Here is a 25,336-nt window from a genome sequence, read left to right on the forward strand (position 1 = left end):
CAGTACAGAATATGTGAATACAATTAGGACTGCGCTATTGGTACAGAGTAACATGAACAGAATTTGAATCTAAAGTATCCTAAGACAGCACTATCCATAGTTCACAGCACAACTATACGAAAATGTAACGCTTTGTGCGAAGCTGCTGGACATACAAACTCGTCTGAATTAATTGAAAATGTTTTACGAATAAGTCTGACTAAGCTTTGAATTACAAGATGACATACATCTATGCAGTTACATAAAGCTTTGGGATTGAAAAATTTCATAAGAGACATTGCGTTTCACTATTTATTGCAGCATACTGACAGCTACCTATGGAGATAATAGTATCAACAGACGAATGAAGACTTCTTGTCTTTCACCACCAGAGGGAGAACATACAAACTGTAGTATGATTAAAAACAAATAGATATTTTGTATTGCTTTCCATGGCCAGTGGAAGATTACATTGAGCTGCAGAAGTATAAGAGCCCAATAAATGTTGAAGAAATCTGGTGACGAGTTTCAGATGAAGTTGTTATAGAAAAATAAAATGTGGAGTTGATGTGGAATCACAAACGAAATTAATCGCCAAAAAGTAGAGTGAAATTAGAAATTTCTCTAATGTTTACCCAAGAAAGTCGTAATTTAAGTCTTCTATCGCTGTCCCGAGGGCATGCAGCTTTAATGTATGATTAAATGATGATGGCGTCCTTCTTGGTAAAATATTCCGGAGGTAAAATAGTCCCCCATTCGATCACCGGGCGGGGACTACTCAAGAGGATGTCGTTATCAGGAGAAAGAAAACTGGCGTTCTACGGATCGGAGGCGTGGAATGTCAGATCACTTAATCGGGCAGGTAGGTTAGAAAATTTAAAAAGGGAAATGGGTAGGTTAAAGTTAGATATAGTGGGAATTAGTGAAGTTCGGTGGCAGGAGGATCAAGACTTCTAATCAGGTGACTACAGGGTTATAAATACAAAATCAAATAGGGGGTAATGCAGGAGTAGGTTTAATATGAATAGGAAAACAGGAATGCGGGTAAGCTACTACAAACAGCATAGTGAACGCATTATTGTGGCCAAGATAGATACGAAGCCCACACTACTACAGTAGTACAAGTTTATATGCCAACTAGCTCTGCAGATGACGAAGAAATAGAAGAAATGTATGATGAGATAAAAGAAATTATTCGGATAGTGAAGGGTGACGAAAATTTAATAGTCATGGGTGACTGGAATTCGAGAGTAGGAAAAGGGAGAGAAGGAAACGTAGTGGGTGAATATGGATTGGGGGAAAGAAATGAAAGAGGAGAGCCGTCTGGTAGAATTTTGCACAGAGCATAACTTAATCATAGCTAACACTTGGTTTAAGAATCATGAAAGAAGGTTGTATACATGGAAGAACCCTGGAGATACTAAAAGGTATCAGATAGATTATATAATGGTACGACAGAGATTTAGGAACCAGGTTTTAAATTGTAAGACATTTCCAGGGGCAGATGTGGACACTGACCACAATCTATTGGTTATGAACTGTAGATTAAAACTGAAGGAACTGCAAAAAGGTGGGAACTTACGGAGATGGGACCTGGATAAACTGAAAGAACCAGAGGTTGTACAGAGTTTCAGGGAGAGCATAAGGGAACAATTGACAGGAATGGGGGAAAGAAATACAGTAGAAGAAGAATGGGTAGCTTTGAGGGATGAAGTAGTGAAGGCAGCAGAGGATCAAGTAGGTAAAAAGACGAGGGCTAGTAGAAATCCTTGGGTAACAGAAGAAATATTGAATTTAATTGATGAAAGGAGAAAATATAAAAATGCAGTAAATGAAGCAGGCAAAAAGGAATACAAACGTCTCAAAAATGAGATTGACAGGAAGTGCAAAATAGCTAAGCAGGGATGGCTAGAGGACAAATGTAAGGATGTAGAGGCTTATCTCACTAGGGGTAAGATAGATACTGCCTACAGGAAAATTAAAGAGACCATTGGAGATAAGAGAACCACTTGTATGAACATCAAGAGCTCAGATGGAAACCCAGTTCTAAGCAAAGAAGGGAAAGCAGAAAAGTGGAAGGAGTATATAGAGGGTCTATACAAGGGATGTACTTGAGGACAATATTATGGAAATGGAAGAGGATGTAGATGAAAATGAAATGGGAGATACGATACTGCGTGAAGAGTTTGACAGAGCACTGAAAGACCTGAGTCGAAACAAGGCCCCCGGAGTAGACAACATTCCATTGGAACTACTGACGGCCTTGGGAGAGCCAGTCCTGACAAAACTCTACCATCTGGTGAGCAAGATGTATGAAACAGGCGAAATACCCTCAGACTTCAAGAAGAATATAATAATTCCAATCCCAAAGAAAGCAGGTGTTGACGGATGTGAAAATTACCGTACAGTCAGTTTAATAAGCCACAGCTGCAAAATACTAACACGTATTCTTTACAGACGAATGGAAAAACTAGTAGAAGCCGACCTCGGAGAAGATCAGTTTGGATTCCATAGAAATACTGGAACACGTGAGGCAATACTGACCTTACGACTTATCTTAGAAGAAAGATTAAGGAAAGGCAAACCTACGTTTCTAGCATTTGTAGACTTAGAGAAAGCTTTTGACAATGTTGACTGGAATATACTGTTTCAAATTCTGAAGGTGGCAGGGGTAAAATACAGGGAGCGAAAGGCTATTTACAATTTGTACAGAAACCAGATGGCAGTTATAAGAGTCGAGGGACATGAAAGGGAAGCAGTGGTTGGGAGGGAGTAAGACATGGTTGTAGCCTCTCCCCGATGTTATTCAATCTGTATATTGAGCAAGCAGTAAAGGAAACAAAAGAAAAATTCGGAGTAGGTATTAAAATCCATGGAGAAGAAATATAAACTTTGAGGTTCGCCGATGACATTGTAATTCTGTCAGAGACAGCAAAGGACTTGGAAGAGCAGTTGAACGGAATGGATAGCGTCTTGAAAGGAGGATATAAGATGAATATCAACAAAAGCAAAACGAGGATAATGGAATGTAGTCGAATTAAGTCGGGTGATGCTGAGGGAATTAGATTAGGAAATGAGACACTTAAAGTAGTAAAGGAGTTTCGCTATTTGGGGAGCAAAATAACTGATGATGGTCGAAGTAGAGAGAATATGGAATGTAGACTGGCAATGGCAAGGAAAGCGTTTCTGAAGAAGAGAAATTTGTTAACATCGAGTATAGATTTAAGTGTCAGGAAGTCATTTCTGAAAGTATTTGTATGGAGTGTAGCCATGTATGGAAGTGAAACATGGACAATAAATAGTTTGGACAAGAAGAGAATAGAAGCTTTCGAAATGTGGTGCTACAGAAGAATGCTGAAGATTAGATGGGTAGATCACATAACTAATGAGGAAGTATTGAATAGGATTGGGGAGAAGAGAAGTTTGTTGCACAACTTGACCAGAAGAAGGGATCGGTTGGTAGGACATGTTCTGAGGCATCAAGGGATCACCAATTTAGTATTGGAGGGCAGCGTGGAGGGTAAAAATCGTAGAGGGAGACCAAGAGATGAATACACTAAGCAGATTCAGAAGGATGTAGGTTGCAGTAAGTACTGGGATATGAAGAAGCTTGCACAGGATAGAGTAGCATGGAGAGCTGCATCAAACCAGTCTCAGGACTGAAGACCACAACAACAACAACAACATCGCTGTCCTGAAGCAAAACGATTTTCAGGAGACGTAAGGTGTCGCTACACTCTATGACATGTGTAGAACATATTTTCTATATATCACAATGGCAAATCTTTTAAAATCAAATAAACTTTTTGACAAAATATTTGAACAAAAAATTGTTCTGAAAACCATTTTAAATGCATCAAAAAGTATATTTGCTTTATACATCTAAACGCCAAAAAATTGGGGCGAGAAAAGTTTGTCCATCTCAAACTTACCTGTGTATTATCCATAAGCCATTTTATTACAAAAGGCGAATAAATGTTTTGTTCATGTAAATGAATATTTTAATAAATGTGTCTTTTTTATTCGCAAATAATGAATATTGTAATAATAAATGAAAAGTAAACTGATGCTTTTCATTTATTATAATGTTGTTCTACCAAAAACTGACAGAAGATTTTGTTAACATAATACTGTAATAATTATTGTCTGTAGTATTATTTGAATAAATTTTTCTCAGATCTGGCCCATAGCATGTGCAATGTGGATAAATCACCTATGGTGACTGATGGTTATATTTTCTACCATTTTTTTCCTTTCAGATCTATTTATTTGCTCAGCAATGATTACCCTTAGGTTTCTAGGTCATCCTTCGCATTATTGTACTTAATTCTATTGTCAATAAGTTGGAGTATTTTGTGAATTATTAGAGGGTTTTTCATACCTACAGTAATACTACCTCCCTGAACTAATTATACAGTAATAACTGCACCCAGTGGCACACGAAAGAGCACTTCAGTGTCACAAAGAATAGTATAAAACTTCTTTATTGTGTTCCTCAGATCTTGAATCAAATTTCAAGTCCCCTATGCAACTTTTTTGCTTTTTGATTTTGACACTATTGTGCAAATTTTTAAATTGCCATTTACTGCTTTTGTATATGCTCCTTTTTTTATTCTTTTGGATTTCAGCATTGCACTTTTCACTAACAAGTTATGAGATGAATCTGTACTCAAACCTAGATACATTCTGCTATTAAATTTGACTCCTACACGTTTTTCAAACAATGATGTAGTCCACATGATATGTTCCTGCAGACTTTTTTTTAAAATACACAATCTTGTCTTGTGATTTTGAACGTAAGTCTTCCTTACTATCAGCTGAAACCTTCTGTAGAACTCTTAAATCCTCTCTTATTTCCCTGAGCTCATATAGAAAACTAACATACCTATTATAATTTATCAAAACCACCAAATTTTAGACTTCCTCCACTGACGCTATTTACTGTTTCTTTGGTTTTTATGCATATTTCCTCTGATAATCAAAAGCTTAAGCTGACTGTTGAAAAAATTTTGAAGGTATTCCAGTTAAAGGAAATGAGGAAGGGTGATGTGATTTTCATAATTCTCGTTTAGATTTTATGTGTAAGTCTGAAATTTATTTGCACACAACACATAACATTACTAAAGGAGAAAAAAACATAATACTGTCTCATATTTTTGTTATAAATAAGCTGTGAAACTACAATCAGGCATACAGTAGGTTAAGACATACATAAACATACATTAATTATTACAAGTCTTTCTTAAAAAATAAAGAGATGATATTGGTAACAAGATATGTTTCTATCATAATTTCACATTAAAGATAACACATTTGTACTTTTACTTGCAGCATAAGCTGCAAAATTATAAATAAGGACGTGTTAGTGCTATAACTAAAGTATACCTATACTGCTTCCCACATAAATATGTTATTAAAAGAGCCAAAGATGGCCCCAGGAACATAACAGTTCATTCATGTTAGGTGACTTGTGCTGTCTTGCAGTTTTAAAGCAGTGAGTATGGAAAGGAAAGCAATGTTTATCAACAAAAGATCTGTCACCTAACATAAAACATGCTACGTCTAATGGCCCAAAAAACAATTGAGGTTTGAAATGTTACTGCTTGTTACAAATAAGAACAGCATTTTGTGTACTTTCCTCAGCAAAAATCAACAGTTTTCTTCCACCCAGAATATTTTATTGAAAGGCAAGAGTTTTATAAACTTATTTTGCTGGACGGTTCATGGTTTTACATTCATAGGTGAGTAAGGCACTGATATATCACTTAGTACTTCAATTTTATTATTATTATATTTTTTGCCTAGAAACTATACTGAGTCAAACTGCACTAGGCACCGCTAATGTCAGATTGACTTTTTTATTTTTGACATGTGAGTAATGGATGAGAAAGGCACTTTGAAGTAGCTGTTACACATTACATGTCAGAAACGGATCTTAGCAAGTTTTTATTGGATATGTGAGCTCATAATCTTACGATTGTAATTTTATGAAACTACTCTGTGAGACAACGAAAACTGAGAAACACTATATAGTGAAGCCTAGTTTCTGATAGTAATGGAAGAATCTGAGAATTTTCATTTCAGAAAATAAAGATGAAAATAAAATGTTTTAATAAGCAGAAATTCACACTGCTAAGGGATTTATTGCATTCAGTACTTTTGTAGCTACACATTGTGTAAAGTCTCTTCTGGTAACGGCAGGTAGAGACGGGGAGGGGAGGAGGCGATGCCGGCATGAGCAAATGATGGTAGTTGTCTTACGTTCTCAAGGTCATCCGTGTCTGTTCAGGACAGGCAACGCGAGCGCTCCTACTGGAGGTTAGCTTCAGTCACACTCGACTCAGTCATGTGTCGATCGCAAGGTTATTTTGATCGATCGGCAGCAGTTTCGATGTATCGCCCACGCGCGGCAGCACTGGCGTGGCGTGCTGGCTCCACAGCGGCTCCTCAGAAGAGCGGCACCTCGCAGACACCGTAGAGGCGGCGCGTCTTGCACGACAGCTCGGCCCAGTGCCCGTCGTCGCGCAACGCCCAGCAGTTCTTGTCCGTGGCGTTCCTCCAGTGTTGCGGCGCTGGCTTGAAGAAGCGGCGTTCCGACACAGAAGTACCTGCAAGTAGCCACACCGTCAGTATAGTTAATGTCTCTCAGCTTTTCGCCGTACTGTCTACTACACAGCTGACCACTAAAATTGCAACACTGAGAAGGTGGCATGCAACAAATATCAAACTGGCATAAAATTGTACACTGATGAGCCAAAACATTATGAGCACCTGTTTAATAGTTTGTTTGTCCGTCTTTGGAACGAAATACACTGGTTCTGCATATCAGGCACCCAACGGTTTGTTGGTAGATTTGTGTAGGTGTGTGGCATTAGACGTCTATGACCGATCATGTCCTTCGCTTAGATAACGGGCCGCTGATTTGTGTACTATCGATAGTGACCCAAGAAGAGTTCCATAGATTTTACATCAGGCGAATTTGGTCGCCGGGACATCAACGTGAATTCGCTATAATGCTCCTCAAACCACTGACTCCGAGACAGGGACAGTTATATGGCTGGAAGATGACATCGCCTTCAGGGAAGACAACAAGCGTGAAGGGATGCAGATGGTTCGTAGCTGTCAGCTTGTCTTCGATTACTACCACGCAAGTGCATCAAGTCTCCCATTGTGTAACACTGCTCCCACCAGCCTGCGTCCATGGCGCGCTGCACGTTTCGAGCCGCCGTTCACCTCGTTGACGGCGTTTGTGAAGACGACCATCTGCCTAGTGCAGCAAAAATGTGATTCACCAGAAGAGACGACAAGTTTTCTTTCATCAACGGTCGAATCACAATGTTCTCTGCCCAATGCAATCGTAGCTGACGATGTTGTTGGGTCAACATGTGAACACATAGGGGTGGTCTGCTGCAGAGCTCATTGTTCAACAATGTACGAGGTGCATTCAAGTTCTAAGGCCTCCGATTTTTTTTTTCTAATTAACTACTCACCCGAAATCGATGAAACTGGCGTTACTTCTATACGTAATCGCCCTGCAGACGTACACATTTTTCACAACACTGACGCCATGATTCCATGGCTGCGGAGAAGGTTCTTTAGGAGTCTGTTTTGACCACTGGAAAATCGCTGAGGCAATAGCAGCACGACTGGTGAAAGTGCGGCCACTGAGACTGTCTTTCATTGTTGGAAAAAGCCAAAAGTCACTAGGAGCCAGGTCAGGTAAGTAGGGAGCATGAGGAATCACTTCAAAGTTGTTATCACAAAGAAACTGTTGCGTAACGTTAGCTCGATGTGCGAGTGCGTCGCCTTGGTGAAACAGCACACGCGCATGTCATCAGACCAGCTTGTGCAAGCCCAAGGTTGTCTCGGTTTGTTGTCACACGATGTTCTGCCTTCATTAAACTGTCGCATCCACGAACGCACTTTCGACACATCCATAACTCCATCACCACATGTCTCCTTCAACTGTCGATGAATTTCAATTGGTTTCACACCACGCAAATTCAGAAAACGAATGATTGCACGCTGTTCAAGTAAGGAAAACGTCGCCATTTTAAGTATTTAAAACAGTTCTCATTCTTGCCGCTGGCGGTAAAATTCCATCTGCCGTACGGTGCTGCCATCTCTGGGACATATTGACAATGAACACGGCCTCATTTTAAAACAATGCGCATGTTTCTATCTCTTTCCAGTCCGTAGAAAAAAAATCGGAGGCCTTAGAACTTGAATGCACCTCGTATGGAGAACAGTCTGCTCTAAAACAATTGTGTATGCACCAGCATTATGCTCTTTCAGTAGAGATGCCCCAGATCACCGTCTGTCCTATTTTACAGTGCAGACAAGCCTCCAAAGTCCACGTTTTGTGAAGAGCCGTGGACGTCCAACGATTTAGCGACTAGTGGTACTTTCAGTGTCCTTCTACCTCTTTCCATAGATGCTCACGACTTAGCACTTGAACATTCAAACAGTTCGCCGTTTTCGAGATAGTCGTTCACAGGCTCTGCATAAGAACAATCTGCCCTTTGTCAAAGGTTCTTATCTCAATGGATTTCCCCGTTTGCAGCCCATATCTTCGCTAGAATGACCCCGTCCATGTCTGCTACACTTGCATACTTTTGTTACAGCGGCACGCGTCCGCAACGCCACCAGGGTCATCCAACGTCGCAGTGGGCAGTGGTCGTAATGTTTGGCTTATCAGTGCATTACATGCCTGGATACGCAAATAACTTACATTTCTTCGCAACCACACAAAGTATTTACAGGGGTTGGACAAAAATATGAGAACACCGGGAGGAATGTGTGCTTGGGCATAAATGCAGCCTCTCGCCGAGCCTGCTGGTTGCGCTGTTGTATTTGACCACGAACGTGACTGTGCAATGCCCTTAATAAGTTTGAAGAGTCAGTCGTGGTCAGAACAGTGTTCTGTGTAGTTGTGGTGGATTATGTCGGACGTAAGTGAATTCGAACGTTGGCAAACTATTGGTGTTCGTATGGTGTGGGCTACCGTAACCAAGGTACCCGAAGTGTTTGATATTTCAAGAGGCTGCGTATCGAAGATTTGTACCACATACAGGAAAAGCGGAAAAACATCACCCGCTAAGTCACAACGCGGACTAAAATGTGTGTTGCGTGATGAGGATAGACGGTCATTGAAGAGGATTGTTACGAAAAATAACAGAATGATAGCTGCAAAAGTCACTGTAGAACTGAATGTTGCTTTCGCGAAACTGGTCAGCACCAAAACGACACGAAGGGACTTCCAGAAGGAGCGAATTGCAATGCAAACTAGAATTCCAAAACCACTCATTAGTAATGCAAATTCCTATAGCAGGAAAACGAAGTGCCAAAGCCACAAAACCTAGATAATGCAGCAATTGAAGAAAGTCGTTTAGTAAGATGAGTCTTGCTGTACACTGCTTCCAACTACTGGCCGCATTTATATCCCAAGAGTGAAACATGGCGAGGGTTCAGTGATGATTTGGACAATTATATTGTCGTATTCATCGGGATCTATGCACTCCGTCTTCAGGACACAAGTGGCCCACTGGACCATCCGACCGCCGTGTCATCTTCAGTTGAGGATGCGGATAGGAGGGGCATGTGGTCAGCACACCACTCTCCCGGTCGTTATGATGGCTTTCTTTGACTGAAGCCGCTACTATTCGGTCGAGTAGCTCCTCAACTGTTCAACTGTGTGTGAAATCTTATGGGACTAAGCTTACACACTACTTAACATAAATTATCCTAAGGACAACTCACACAGCCATGCCCGAGGGAGGAATCGAACCTCTGCCGGGACCAGCTGCACTGTCCATGACTGCAGCGCCTTGGACCACTCGGCTAATCCCTCGCGGCAGCTCCTCAATTGGCATCACGAGGCTGAGTGCATCGTGAAAAAAGGGAACAGCGAATGGCGGCTGGATGGTCACCCATCCAAGTGCCGGCCACGCCCGACAGCGCTTAACTTCGGTGATTCACTGCGGCAAGGGCGTTGCCTCGGGAGCTATGAGTACTCTCCAATGTCTATCACAGCCAAGTGTTATGTGAGCATTTTCGCTGATCAGGCCTATCTCATGGTACATTTTTTTTCGCCGATTATGATGCTGTCTTACAAGACGACAGCTTGCATCGTCCAAGACTAGTTTAGCAAGCGCGACGATGAATTGTCGCGTCTCCCCTTGGTTCCACAGTCACCGGATTTGAATGCTTATTGTGTCCCTGTTGTCTGTTTTGGAGAGATGGGTGCATGATCACTACCCACCTCCGTCATCATTACCTAAACTTGCCACTGTTTTGCAGAAAGAATGGTATACGTTTCCTTTGCAAGCCATACAGACTTGTACTGATTCATTCCAAGACGACTGGAAGCTGGTCTGAATGCCAACGGTTTTTCGACATTGTATTAGGCATGGTAATTGCTTTTGGCGTTTCCATATTTTTGTCCAGCCACTGTACATTCTGTATACAAGAAAAGATTACATAGCTGGTTTATCATTCCGAGATCACCCTTAGATGTTGGGAAGAAGATGGTGTTATGCCTGATGTAAAAGGGAGAAAGATCTGGCAATGAGCGTCAACGGCAGATCTTGGCCTATCAAGACTCCGGTTTTTCTCACGTTGGTTGGGATCCGACGAATATAGAATCGGTGTGTTCAGTATGATCACACTCATCTCCATGAAGCATATAAAGTGCTCCACACCACTATACTCTGTTCATCATTAAATTGTTCACGAACGCAAACTTTTTTTTCGGATATGTCCGAAAGAACAGATACCACTCATATGGATGTATATGCAACGTGAAGGCTTATATGATCATTCAGTGCAGAGCACCTTTCGCCTGAACTTAAGTGGGACTTCGCTTGATGTGAAGAGCAAAAAAGAGGAGAAAGGGTTATGGGACAATACTCTGGTAGTGTGCGGCAAATGGGAATTTGAATTCAGTGGGGTGGTGTGCTTGGGTAGTCCGTTCAGGTGCGTCTAACCACTGTGCCAAGGTGGTGTAGATGGTTAACCCATCTGCCTAGTAAGCAGGAGACCTGGGTTAGAATCTTGGCCATGGTACAAATTATAACTTGTCGCGAATGAAGTCTTTCATTGCTTGAATGCGGCAGAGATCGGTATTTCTTCTTTCTGGACGTGTGTTATTTATTTTCAGAAAAGTCCTAGCATATCTCGATATGGAGGCTTTTCGACTGTTGCCCTGGCAGGCATGCTCTCCATACCTCTCAGCCAGTGAAAACACCTGGTCATAGGTTCCTAAGAGACTGGAATGCCGCCACTTGGCTGTCTGCGCAATTGGTGAACAGGACCTGTGCCTCTCACCCAAGCCCATTTCAACTCGATACCCAGCCAGGTCACAGCCATTGTTGCTGCCAGAGCCAGCAGCTCCGTCTACTGAATTTCGCATCCTGTGTGCCCCCAAACCACTTACAAATTTAATCATGCTTTTTTCCTATTATACTATATACACACAATAAACACAATATTTTGAAATATATTTCCACCATGTGCATGTTAATTACTCATTTATTGTCAATGAACAGTCAAATGGCAGAAATTTCTTTCGACAATTTCTTTATGACTGTGGTCCCCTGCAAAGGAAAGATCATTAATAAACAAAGTTTCGTTATTTGCTACCCTTCCCTGTGTTGCAATTTTAATGTCAAACTTAATTACATTACACCGGTGTTCCAAAACATATGCTATGAGTTTGACTTTGTACCTGCTGAGGACTGAACAATTTTTTTTTATAAAAAATACAGAGTAAATATAAACTGAATCAGTCATTTCTAAGAGGTCTTATCTCACAGTTTTTGGTAAAAGTATTTTATTGTAGGGATGGGTGACTTGTGTTGTGCTAAAGACGTCTGTCTCTGGTAGCTTTTGTTGATGCAGGATGCCAATAATATTTTTAATTATTTCTGAACTGCTCCTTCACCTAGAGAACGGGCAATTCAGCAGGGAATCCTGATTGTAAACTGTCCTAAAAGAACAAATGTTCAGTTTACATGGTGTATACGGAAGAAATTTTTGATTTTCACAGATGGTGACCAAATTTCTAGAAGAAACGCGGACCTCCGTGGAAGCTAAAGAAAGAGAAGCCCAATCAAAAGCATCCTATCAGTCTTGTTTGTTATTCAGAATTCAGGTACAACTCTGTTGATGCAAACATGATGATGCGTTAATGCACATCGTTAAACCAAATTTTGCAGAACACTGAATTGGGACCACTCTACAAAACTGGTGCGCAAAATTAATTTTTAAAAACATTTGATTTGTACGGCGACTCAAACTGATGTTTGATGTTGACAATGAGTGTAGCATAGAATGAGGCGATGGGGAGTATTTGTTTGGCCTGACTTCATTTACAAAACAAAACTGTAAATGTCCACCGAAACACAAGAGACTCCTAGGAGAGACATTCTGTGTTTCTCTGACATGTAAACTACCCAGTAAGTACAGCCACATAAAAGGTCTGCGTGATCATGTTGGCCAGTTCAAATGCTAAATTCTGGATTACTTAGCAATGCCTAGCGTATTTTCTTTTTTTAAAATTTAAGCTGCGCGAAAGACACACGTACCATCACTGTGCGTGGGGTCTCCCTCGCGGCCGTAGACGTCACGCAAGCCGATCCAGGCGTACTGCGCGCCTGCCTGACGCAGCAGCGACGCGGCGTATTCGTTGAGCGCCGGCGACGTCAGCGCCGCCAGGCGGCCGCCCTGCAACTCGCACAGCCGGTCGGCGCCCGCGTAGTCGGCCTGCTGTGACACCACCTTCATGCAGGAGCCGGAGTTGGGCTCGTGGGAGAAGCCGTCACCGCGCACTGCAACAAAACGTCGACACCTCTTACGCTCTGCCTGGACAAGGAGACGATTATAAAGTACGAGAGGTGATCATGAAGTTATTATTATCACTTCAAAAAAGATAAATTACATAATTAATTTTTAGTTTGCATGCCGGTCCATGTCTGCCGTCCTGAAAAAATAACGAACGAATACCCGTACCGTAGCATGGCACTAGACGAGTCAAAACAAAACAATGCAGTCGATTGATAAAGGGAAGTCATGACATATGAAAGTTGCCTATCCTACAGTCTGACAAGGGAATGCCCCATCGCACCCTATCAGATTTAGTGGCGTGATGGCCCACTGGATAACCCGTTAAAAACTGAGCTCAGATCATGAAAACAGGAAGAAGATGTACTGAACTGTGAAAAAAGAAGATAAATAGAAATAGTGAACTATCCAAGGTCAATACATGCAACTTCGAGCAAACTGAAGACACCCAGCGTCGTTGTTCTGTGGATACGGTGTTGGACTGCGAAGTGTATGAGATCTGTGTTCAAAACTCCCTTGCGGCCCCTTTTTTTCCCACAAACTTATGAACTGTCCATCCGGTCATTGATGTGTGTGTTCTCTTTCTATAGTCTTTATAACAGGAAGGAACAGGAGCTAGGAGGGAATAACAGAGAGGATAAAGAAGATGAGGTCAGCCTTCTGCATGACGAGAGAGATATACAATAAAAAGAATATATCCACAGAGGCAAAGATAAGCCACTACAAGGCAACGGTGAGGAATGCGGTATTGTATGCTGCTGAGACGATGATACCAGGAAGAAATGGGGCAGAACAACTAGAGAAAGAACAGAGAAAAATACTGAGAAAAATACTAGGTCCCAAAAGAGGTGGAGAGAGGTGGATGCGAAGACCTGGGGAAGAATTGTACCAGAACATGAGAACAATATCCGGGGAAGTCAGACTCAAAAGGGCAAGGTTTTCTGGACATGTAGTTAGGAAGAGTATGGACAGAATGACGAAGAGAGTGTAGGAAACAACAGGGAGGAGAAGGGGAAAGACAGGAATCAAGTGGGTTGTTGAACTTCGGAAGGACTGGTTGGACTTGGGGATCAAGGTCGAAGGAAAGCAAAATTGGAGGAGCAAATATACACCAACAAATGTGCCGGAGATCAATGGCAGAGAAGAATACAGAAAAAGATTAGACCAGTGGAGCAGACAGGAGAAACGGAAACTAAAGACCTCGGAAGAAGAGCGGGAGAGAAGAAGAGAAAGAATGAAGAGGTTCTGGGAGAAGAAGAGGAAAATTCAGTCCACGAAGCGGCTACCTGTGGTCCTACAGAGGCCGTAACGCAAGAAGAAGAAGAAGTTACAGAATATTAGTCATGTGGTAAGAATATATTACCGTCGTAAGTAAATGTGACGAATAGCGAGAGCAGGCGAAATGCCGTGTAGACCTGTCGCAGAAATGAAAACATCAGATAAATGGGTGAGAATTATTTTTCAACAAAGGAACTCAAGAGTCAAAACTTGAAAAACGTTAAAAAACATATGTTTTGATGGAGCACAAGGAAAACTGTATGATTATGCAGCTTGCGTTCATTTGTTGCAGCTTATGAGACGAACTATTATGTTTTCATCATTTCTTGGTAACTGATCACATTCACATTCATAGGAACACCTCAATCTGGCAAGGAGGCATATCTCATTCATTCACCAGGCGTATAAGTTAGATGCGTCGATAAGAGATTCCTATCATATGACACACCTACTGTCTCCAATGTCTTATATGCCACACCAGACGTGTTTTCCGGTGGAGGATTCGGTTGACATGTCGCCTTGTCATTAAACGTTTGGGGTTCCATTTCGAGAGTCACTTCCTTTCGGCTGCTAATAGAGTAGTTGTGCGAAACCAATTTACATTACAGGTCCCTTCCGCTGCTGCAAACGGACGTACAACCACGACACACACATACAAATTTGAATACAGCGAACAGACTCGTCAGTGACGAACGGGCTGTTCATAATTTGTGGAAGAAAAGGCAAGAGAGATTTTGAACACCGATCTTGTGCGTCGGAGTCCAATACCGTAACCATAAAACCACAACGTCATGGCGCGTCTACTTAGCTTGATGTTGCACATATAGACCTTGGTCCGTCCACTGTTTATGTTTTGTTTCTTTTTGCACAGTTAAACACACCTTCTTCCTGTTTTCATCCTTGATCTGTGTTCGGCTTTTCACGGGCTTGTCCAGTGGGCCATCTTACCACTAAATCCAGGGGCGGGGGCGGAGGGGGGGGGGGGTGCGATGATGAGGGGTTGCCTTGTTAGCAACGACAGTATCGGTGCATGTATCCCACTGTCAGAGGTGTCAGAACGGTTTTCGAGCACTTCGCTGATTCATTCCTTTCTGTTACAGGGTCCCTTAAAAATGGTTCAAATGGCCCTGAGCACTATGGGACTTAACATCTGTGGTCATCAGTCCCCTAGAACTTAGAACTACTTAAACCTAACTAACGTAAGGACATCACACACGTCCATGCCAGAGGCAGGATTCGAACCTGCGACCGTAGCGGTCGTGCGGCTCCGGACTGAGCACCTCGGACTGAGCACCTAGACAGGGTCCCTTACCTCAAACTGATCTTACCTCAAACTGATACCTTCATCCTTCTAAAATGTTTATAATATCGTCATATAACACTCTCTCTCTCTCTCTCTCTCTCTCTCTATATATATATATATATATATATATATATATATATATATATATATATATATATATATATATACGAGGCCTGTTCAGAAAGTAAGCTCCGATTGATTGCCAAATTGAAACCACAGTGAACATCAGAAATGTTTTACTTGTAACAATTAGCTACACCTTTCAGCTACTTCTCTACGTAGTCGCCGTTCTGACTTAGACTTTTGTCATAGCGTTGTACCAACTTTTCAATAGCCTCATCATAGAAGGCAGCCGCCAGTGCTTTCCGCTAATTCTCCACGCTGGCCTACACCTCGTTGTCTGTGTCAAAATGTTGTCTTCAAAGACAGCGGTTCATGTGACCAAAGATGAAACTCAGGGGGAGACAATTGCGGACTGTATTGTGGGTAATCTCACATTTCCATTTGAAAACGATGCAGGAGTATCTTCATTGCCCCTGCAGAATGCGGCTGAGAATTGTCTTGAAGAAGAAACAGCACGACAGTTATGTAATGTTAGCTGCATAGCTTCAGGCGAAATTTCTCACCAGGCCCTCGTACTTGGCGGCAGACACTATTTTCTAGACATCTTTACGCACTCACTGCGAGCTCAGAAATGAGAAGAGCGACGTGATGCTAACTGGGGTTATACTAGAGACACTACCCAACACATCTGTGCAAAGCTTTATCGGATTTTCATAGTCGTTTCCATTTCGCAACCGATCGGAGCTTACTTTCTGAACGCCCCTCGTATATATATATATATATATATATATATATATATATATATATATATACACATTCATGTACAGCAGCCGGCGCCTGTAACTTTGATTGTCTGTAGCGTCGGTGGATGGCGTTTCCAGATATGGGTTCGGATGTAAAACTTACTCAACTAAGTCCTCTCTACAACCTCTAGAAGTGTGTAACATGAACTGTGAAACACCCTGTATATTACTAAGGGATTATCCTGGAACCCAGACCGAGTGAGGTGGCGCGGTGGTTAGCACACTGGACTCGCATTCGGGAGGACGACGGTTCAAACCTGCGTTCATTTTTCCGTCATTTGCCTAAGTAGCTTCAGGCAAATACCGGGATGGTTCCTTTGAAAGGGCACGGCCGATTTCCTTTCCCCATCCTTCCCTAATCCGAACGCTCAGTCTTCAATGATCTCGTTGTCGAAGGAACGTTAAACATTAATCTCCTCCTGGAACACAGAAGCAAATAAAGTTGCAGGTTGCCTATCCAGCTGCTCCCAGGGGCAACAAAAATTTGCTATTCAACATATCGCGGTAATTATTAACGGATTTAAAAATTTAAAATATTGTAATATTCTCATCAAGAGATATAAATTTACGTTAAAACTTTAACACAACAACACGAGTATTGTTTTGTCGCAGCATAACTGTCTGCAAGCAAATACGCGGACTTAATTCATCCAGCATTTGAGAATGAGGGACTTTGCGACTTCCAACAAACTTTCACATAATTTCAAACACCCCACAAAATGATGAGAGGAAAAAGTTTATCACTTACTACATTTACACTGCTCTTGCAATAAACTTTAGCATTACACGTGACGTTTTAATTTGTTACTTCTTTAGTAACGACTTTATTCGCAACAGCCGGCCGCTGTGGCCGAGCGGTTCTAGAAGAATCAGTCCGGAACCGCGCTGCTGCTACGGTCGCAAGTTCGAATCCTACCTCGGGCATGGATGTGTGTCATGCCCTTAGGTTACTCAGATTTAAGTAGTTCTAGGTCTAGGGGACTGATGACCTCAGATGTTCAGTCCTATAGCGCTTAGAGCCATTTGAACCATAGCCGCAACACAGTCTGCAGACGTTTTCCACATATACCCTTGAAGCGCCTACAAAATTAGATCATTGAACGACTCAAGGTTCAGGAGATATGACGTCATAAACATTTAGATGTGTGAAAACTAGCTTAAAATTATTCAAACCGCATTCATGCAGGGTTTCATAATGAGATCGCTTAGCGACTTCCAGCACATTTTTAGCATCATTTCAAATCTTTTACAAAAGTTTCTCTCCTGTACATGCTTAGCGTCTTATATTTAACACATTAACTCATCTGTAAAGTAATGAGACGTTTGAAAACGTTTTATGCACGGGACTTGGATTGTTTAAAGAACTGAGTGTTTACTGGTATATCTCGTTATACGGAACCACGATGGCGTGTCTGCAGTGGGCGGAAGTTTCACAGAAAAGCGCCGCGATGAGATCGGAGAAAACGAACCGCAGACGCGGATGCTGGCGTAAAATCGCCGCATTGGCGCCTAGTTGTAGGCCGGCGGGCTTTCCCTCTGCAGCAGCTGCTGCTGCCGGAGACGCCGACTACCACTCTCGCCGCGGAAGCAGCCGTCGTCTCCAGAGCTGCGCAGAGCGGGTAGTTCCACGCTAGCGTTATTTCAGGCAGAAACCAAGTATGCGAGCAGAGCTATATAATGCATTGTCGTGATAATGCAATAATCATCGGCTCTAGACTCTTCCTCTACTGTACGCAGTACACAGTGCTGTAAAAGTGTCCATATCCTTCCGCAGTTAATGTTTTCTTAACAGCATTGAGGGGTCACATACTAACTGTGAAAAACACCTGCACACGGTTACACCACATCCTCCGTACTTCAATGTTGGCACTACGCATAAGGGCGCCTAATGTTTTCCAGGAATCTTAACCGTACAATCGGATTGCTACAGGCTATAGCGTGATCCATAACTCCGGGTCACTCGTTTCCAGTCGTCCACTGTCCAGCGGCGTTTCTCTTTACACCACCTCAAACGTCGTTTAGCACTGCCTACAGGAATGTGTGAGTTATGAGCAGCTGTTCGACAACTGTACCCCATTCGTTTTTAACTACGCGCTGTCACTGGGCCATCAGGACTAAATGGTTCAATTGGCTCTAAGCACTATGGGACTTAACATCTGAGGTCATCAGTCCCCTAGACTTAGAACTACCTAAACCTAACTATCCTAAGGACATCACACATATCCATGGCCAGGCAGGATTCGAATCTGCGACCGTAGCAGCTGCTTGGTTCCGGACTGAAGCGCCTAGAACCGCTCTACCACAGCGGCCGGCGCCGTCAGGACTGCTGGTGGCTCTTTGGAACTTACTGCAAGTCGTTCCTTCCTCTTATTTTATGCGAGCTTCTACAAACACCCTCCACTAATCTCAACCGACAGTCTCTGTCTGGCAGTACATGGGCTCTGCCTGATCGTGGTTTAGCTGTGGTTATACCTTTACGTTTTCACTTCACTGGGCATCTGTAGAAGGGATGAAGTGTACTCTGCTGACATGCAGTGAGTGATCCATGTTAGAAGTCACTGACCGACACATTCTCTTAGTACTTCACTAGTAACAGCATAATTCTCCTCGTCTCATTTCATACTGTTGGGTCCGCCACTCTTGACATCTAGTGGTCAATTCCGCAGTTACGTAGGGTATCCGGGTACTTTTGATCATGTAGTGTTTTTGTGTGCAGCATACTAGGTGTCAGTTGTGAAATGCACGAGGACGAGGTGAATGAAGGTACGCAGTTTACAGAAATCTTTCAAATTGATGTTGTGATAACAACGCAGTAGAAATGCACGGTTATGTTCTATGGAGATTCCCCTACTATCAGCAGTTTACTGTAGATCGCTGAAGCAACGTATTGTACCTAACGACTGGAAAAAAGCATAGGTCTTTCCCGTTTCGATGAAGGGTCGTAGGTCAGATGCAAATAATTATAGGCCTATATCGTTGACGTCAGTCTGTTGTAGAATTCTGGAACATGTTTTACCCACATGTATTATGACGTCTTTTGAGAATGAAAATCTCCTTCATAAAAATCATCACTGATTCCGCAACCTGAGATCCTGTGAAACTCAGCTCTCTCTGTTCCTCCATGTAGACCTAGGTCTACATCTACATGGATACTCTGCAAATCACATTTAAGTGCCTGGCAGAGGGTTCATCGAACCACTTCACAATTCTCTATTATTCTAATCTTGTATAGCGCGCAGAAAGAACATTCACCTATATCTTTCCGTTCGATCTCTGATTTCCCTTATTTCATAGTGGTGATCGTTTCTCCCTGTGTATGTTGGTGTCAACAAAATATTTTCGCATTCGGAGGACAAAGTTGGTGATTGGAATTTCGTGAGAAGATTCCGTCGCAACGAAAAACGTCTTTCTTTTAATGATGTCCAGCCCAAATCCTGTATCATTTCAGTGACACTCTCTCACATATTTCGCGATAATACAAAACGTGCTGCCATTCTTTGAACTTTTTCGATGTACTCCGTCAGTCCTATCTGGTAAGGATTCCACCCCGCGCAGCAGTATTCTGAAGGGACGGACAAGCTTAATGTAGGCAGTCTCCTTAGTAGATCTGTTACATTCTCTAAGTGTCCTGCCAATAAAACGCAGTCTTCTGTTAGCCTTCGCCACAAAATTTTCTGTGTTCTTCCAATTTCATTTGTTCGTAATTGTAATTCCTGGGTATTTAGTTGAATTTACGGCCTTAATATTTGACTGATTATCGTGTAACCGAAGATCCACAGAGCTGTAGACAACGGCGCTCAGGCTATGCCGTCTTCCTTAACTTCACGAAGGCGTTTGACACTAAGCCGCACTGCCGTTTACGAGCTTACCAGGTTTGCGACTGGATTCAAGGCTTCCTTGCAGATAGAGCTCAACAAGTCGCTCTTAACGGATCAAAATCGAGAGATATAAAGTTGATTCGAGTGGTACCCCAGGAGAGTGTGATAGCGTCGTTACTGTTTACAATGTACATAAATGATCTAGTAGAATGCATCGGGAGCTCTGTGAAACTGTCCGCAGACGATGCGGTTGTGTATTAGAAGGTAGCAACGCCAAAAGACATTATCGACTTGCAAAATGACCTACAGAGGATTAATGAATGGTGCAAGGACTGCCAGGCGATCCTGCACGTGAATAATTGTCACATATTGCGCATGCATGGGAAACGAAATCCACTACTGTACATTATTAATGACAAACTTCTGGAAATAGCAGCTACCGTAAAACATCTGGAGTAACTATCCAGAGTGGCAACATAAAACAAATAGTAGGAAAAGCAGATGCCAGACTGAGATTCATAAGAAGAACCTTAAGGAAATGTAATTCATAAATGAAAGAAGTGGCTTACAAGACCTTGTTAGACTGATTCTTGAGTACTGTTCATCAATATGGGATTCTTACCAGGATGGACTGATAGAAAAGACAGAGAAGATCCAGCGAAGAGCAGTGCGTTTCGTTGCGGGATCTTTCAGTCAGCGTGAGAGCATCATAGAGATGTTCATCAAATTCTAGTGGCAGATGATACAAGAGAGGCGTTGTGTATCACAGTGAGGTTTTCTACTGAAATGTCGAGGGAATACTTTCCGGGAAGAGTCGGGCAACATATTACTTCCTCCCACGTACATCTCACGAAATAATCGCAAGGAGAAAATTCGAGACATTAGAGCCGATACAGACTCTTACCGCGCAATCGTGAATGGAAAAGGGTAGACGGGATCAGTTAGTGGTACCAGAAGTACCACTTGCGACACGCCCTTAGGTGGCGTGTGGAGTAGAGCTGTTGATAAAATATCACTATATCGGAATTTTCTTCCAAAAAAATAACGATATACAGGGTGTTACAAAAAGGTACGGCCAAACTTTCTGGAGACATTCCTCACACACAAAGAAAGAAAATATGTTATGTGGATATGTGTCCGGAAACGCTTACTTTCGATGTTAGAGCTCATTTTACTACTTCTCTTCAAATCACATTAATCATGGAATGGAAACACACAGCAACAGAACGTACACCGAGCGAGGTGGCGCAGTGGTTAGACACTGGACTCGCATTCGGGAGGACGACGGTTCAATCCCGCGTCCGGCCATCCTGATTTAGGTTTTCCGTGATTTCTCTAAATCGCTCCAGGCAAATGCCGGGATGGTTCCTTTCAAAGGGCACGGCCGACTTCCTTCCCCGTCCTTCCCTAATCCGGTGAGACCGATGACCACGCTGTCTGGTCTCCTTCCCCCAAAAACCACCACCACCACAGAACATACCAGCGTGACTTCAAACACTTTGTTACAGGAAATGTTCAAAATGTCCTCCGTTAGCGAGGATACATGCATCCACCCTCCGTCGCATGGAATCCCTGATGCGCTGATGCAGCCCTGGAGAATGGCGTATTGTATCACAGCCGTCCACAATACGAGCACGAAGAGTCTCTACGTTTGGTACCGGGGTTCCGTAGTCAAGAGCTTTCAAATGCCCCCATGAATGAAAGTCAAGAGGGTTGAGGTCAGGAGAGCTTGGAGGCAATGGAATTGGTCCGCCTCTATCAATCCATCGGTCATCGAATCTGTTGTTGAGAAGCATACGAACACTTCGACTGAAATGTGCAGGAGCTCCATCGTGCATGAACCACATGTTGTGTCGTACTTGTAAAGGCACATGTTCTAGCAGCACAGGTGGAATATCCCGTATGAAATCATGACAACGTGCTCCATTGAACGTAGGTGGAAGAACATGGGGCCCAATCAAGACATCACCAACAATGCCTGCCCAAACGTTCACAGAAAATCTGTGTTGATGACGTGATTGCACAATTGCGTGCGGATTCTCGTCAGCCCACACATGTTGATTGTGAAAATTTACAATTTGATCATCAGAATCGAGGAAGTACAGTACATACTGAAGAAAACTAAAATGAGCTCTAACATGGAAATTAAGCGTTTCCAGACACATGTCCACATAACATCTTGTCTTTATTTGTGTGTTAAGAATGTTTCCTGAAAGTTTGGCCGTACCTTTTTGTAACACACTGTATATCGGCATTAGTTTTTGCCTTGATACGTCGATACCGAAATGACCATATCGAGTGCAGACTTTTATTTTATGTTTTTTTCGGAATTCTCCTTAAATGTGTGAAACTGTCATTTTGAAATTGCAGTAGAACATAATTTAACCTTCACTGTGTGAAGGAGTCTTACTACTTTTTGAGCTGACATCACACCCAGTCTTACTCTTTGACTGTGTGAAGCAAGTGTAGGTGGTACAAAGAAGAAGTCCGAATGCACTGGGAGGTGGCGATGTGAATGGAATAACAAGATTTCCGATGTAAAGAAATAACACACCAGCTGCGTCAAAAAAAAAAAAAAAAAAAAAAAAAAAAAAACAAAAAAAAAAAACAATTGCTGAAAAAGATGCCACAATCTCAACGAAAAGATTGATTTTCGCGGTGGGCGGAGACGTGTGAGGGAATATGCTGACGTCATTTGCGCTCGGCGCTAACAACAGAAACTGGAACGTTTAACTTCTCAGCGCAATTTTGACACTCCAGCTGATAGATCGCTGGCGTTTGCTGAAATGAACAAACAGGGAAGTCGACTTGAAATGTTCCAGACAGATCCGCTATGCGACGAAACCGAACGGCGGACCCATCGGACATGAAGTTACCATTGTTAGCAAAGTATCAGCGCCAAGTGTGAGCGAGCATCGCTTTACTTTCAATTCTTGCTCTAAGAGGGATAAGCAGGCAACTAGCCTGTTGATGTACAGAATATCTAATAACAAATCAGTACTTAAATGTACAACTCTAAAACTGGTGGTATAGTTACAATGTGCAGCCGATATTTTTGTAGGCCAAAACGGCGATGGTTCATATACCGATATATCGATATATTTCTCGATATACCGTGGACCGGCAATGACGTTTGTAAAATATCGATATATCGTGTTCCCAATATTTTTAATAGTATCAACAGTCCAAGTGCGGAATATTAATGTAGCTATTGTGCTATCATAGATCGATACCAGCCCCAACAGCGTCTTGCTGTTGGCAATGGAAATGCACAGATGCCGACAGCAGTCGCGCTGTGGCCTGCGGCTCTGATTACGAGTGCCATCTTCCACCGTGATACGGGATGGCGGGCGGCAGCTGCACGGCCAGTCTCAGTCGCAGTCTTCGACAGTCTTCAGTCTTAGTCAGCCTTCGGCAGTTCGCTCGTGCATTAGTAGCCGAAGGAGGAGCTCACGCTGCACGAGGCTCTTTAGTGCTGTCTATTCTTTTGTAGAGTTTGTTTGCAACCCTTGAAGAAAGCTAGTAGTTAAGTAAAACTTCTGTTTACATCTATATCTACATCTACATTTATAATCCGCAAGCCACCCAACGGTGTGTGGCGGAGGGCGCTTTACGTGCCACTGTCATTACCTCCCTTTCCTGTTCCAGTCGCGTATGGTTCGCGGGAAGAACGACTGTCGGAAAGCCTCCGTGCGCCCTCGAATCTCTCTAATTTTACATTCGTGATCTCCTCTGGAGGTATAGGTAGGGAGAAGTAATATATTCGATACCTCATCCAGAAACGCACCCTCTCGAAACTTGGACAACAAGCTACACCGCAATGCAGAGCGCCTCTCTTGCAGAGTCTGCCACTTGAGTTTGCTAAACATCTCCGTAACGCTATCACGCTTACCAAATAACCCTGTGACGAAACGCGCCGCTCTTCTTTGGATCTTCTCTATCTCCTCTGTCAACCCGACCTTGTACGGATCCCACACTGATGAGCAATACTCAAGTATAGGTCGAACGAGTGTTTTGTAAGCCACCTCCTTTGTTGATGGACTACATTTTCTAAGGACTCTCCCAATGAATCTCCACCTGGCACCCGCCTTACCAACAATTACTTTTATATGATCATGCCACTTCAAATCGTTCCGCACGCATACTCCCAGATATTTTACGGAAGTAACTGCTACCAGTGTTTGTTCCGCTATCATATAATCATACAATAAAGGATCCTTCTTTCTATGTATTCGCAATACATTAAACTTGTCTATGTTAAGGGTCAGTTGCCACTCCCTGCACCAAGTGCCTATCCGCTGCAGATCTTCCTGCATTTCGCTGCAATTTTCTAATGCTGCAACTTCTCTGTATACTAAAGCGACATGTTCACTAACAATTTCTGGTCCTGACAAGTTTCCCTACAACGACAGCTGCTGCACCACCCTACAGCCCAGCTCTCCTTAGCGCTGTGCGAGGTAGTACACAACAGTAGCTGCAGGTGTGCAGCCGCTGGACAGGGAGTTTGTAGCGGATGTGAAAATTGGCGAGTCGGCAGCAGCGGAGCGGGCGTCCGCCTCCGGCGCGGTAATCGCGAATACGGGGTGGAAACCGGGGCGGCGCCGCGTGGAGAAACGGCCGCCGCGGAACGCCGGGCAGCCTCGCGTCGCCTTCCGGAGGAGCAGCGGACAGTCGCCGGTCACGGTCGGGCGGGCAGGCGCTGTGGCGCAACCCGCGGCGCAGCGGCGCGCTCCACTGGACGCGGCTCTGACGCCGTTGGGCAATCTCCTGGTTAACGAACCTTCCAGGGCCCCAGGAGCCGCCGCTCTGCCCGCCTCGTACGGCCCCTTCAGCTCATCCGATACGGGTTCTCAGCGGCTTCTTACCATTTCTTCATTCCTTTTTCTTTTGCCTTTCTCCCGCGCCTAGACCGGTTCGGCATAGTTATCGGGGGATTTTCTCGAACTGCGACATGGTCGCAAATCGAACAGTGACCCGAAAATAGAATAAATTTCCTTCACTTAACATCAACGGTCGCAAATTTTTATATCATAAGACTACTGGTTCGGTAATGACCATTTTCAGATCTGCAGCAAAATCCGGGAAAAACATAAATACAGAATGTCTACAGCTTAAAACAATAAAATAGACCATGATGAAAAGCATTACTGACATACGTGTGGATTTGTACCCTTTAAATACACTACTGGCCATTAAAATTGCTACACCAAGAAGAAATGCAGATGATAAACGGGTATTCATTGGACAAATAT

At 43.1% G+C, this 25,336-nt stretch overlaps 1 protein-coding gene across 1 annotated transcript in view; it reads right to left on the reverse strand.

Moving 5' to 3' along the window:
* Positions 1-6,102: 6,102 nt before the first annotated feature.
* Positions 6,103-25,336, reverse strand: part of LOC124796270 — a 41,851-nt gene continuing 22,617 nt past the window's right edge. The window contains exons 3-4 of the mRNA XM_047260383.1: positions 12,564-12,806; positions 6,103-6,587 (exon numbers count right to left, since the gene is read on the reverse strand). Of these exons, the coding sequence (XP_047116339.1) occupies positions 6,427-6,587; positions 12,564-12,806 (404 nt within the window). The 3' untranslated portion in view covers positions 6,103-6,426. The remainder of the gene's footprint in view (positions 6,588-12,563; positions 12,807-25,336) is intronic.

The sequence above is a fragment of the Schistocerca piceifrons genome, chromosome 4, assembly GCF_021461385.2.
Source record: "Schistocerca piceifrons isolate TAMUIC-IGC-003096 chromosome 4, iqSchPice1.1, whole genome shotgun sequence".
In the NCBI taxonomy this organism is placed as follows: domain Eukaryota; kingdom Metazoa; phylum Arthropoda; class Insecta; order Orthoptera; family Acrididae; genus Schistocerca; species Schistocerca piceifrons.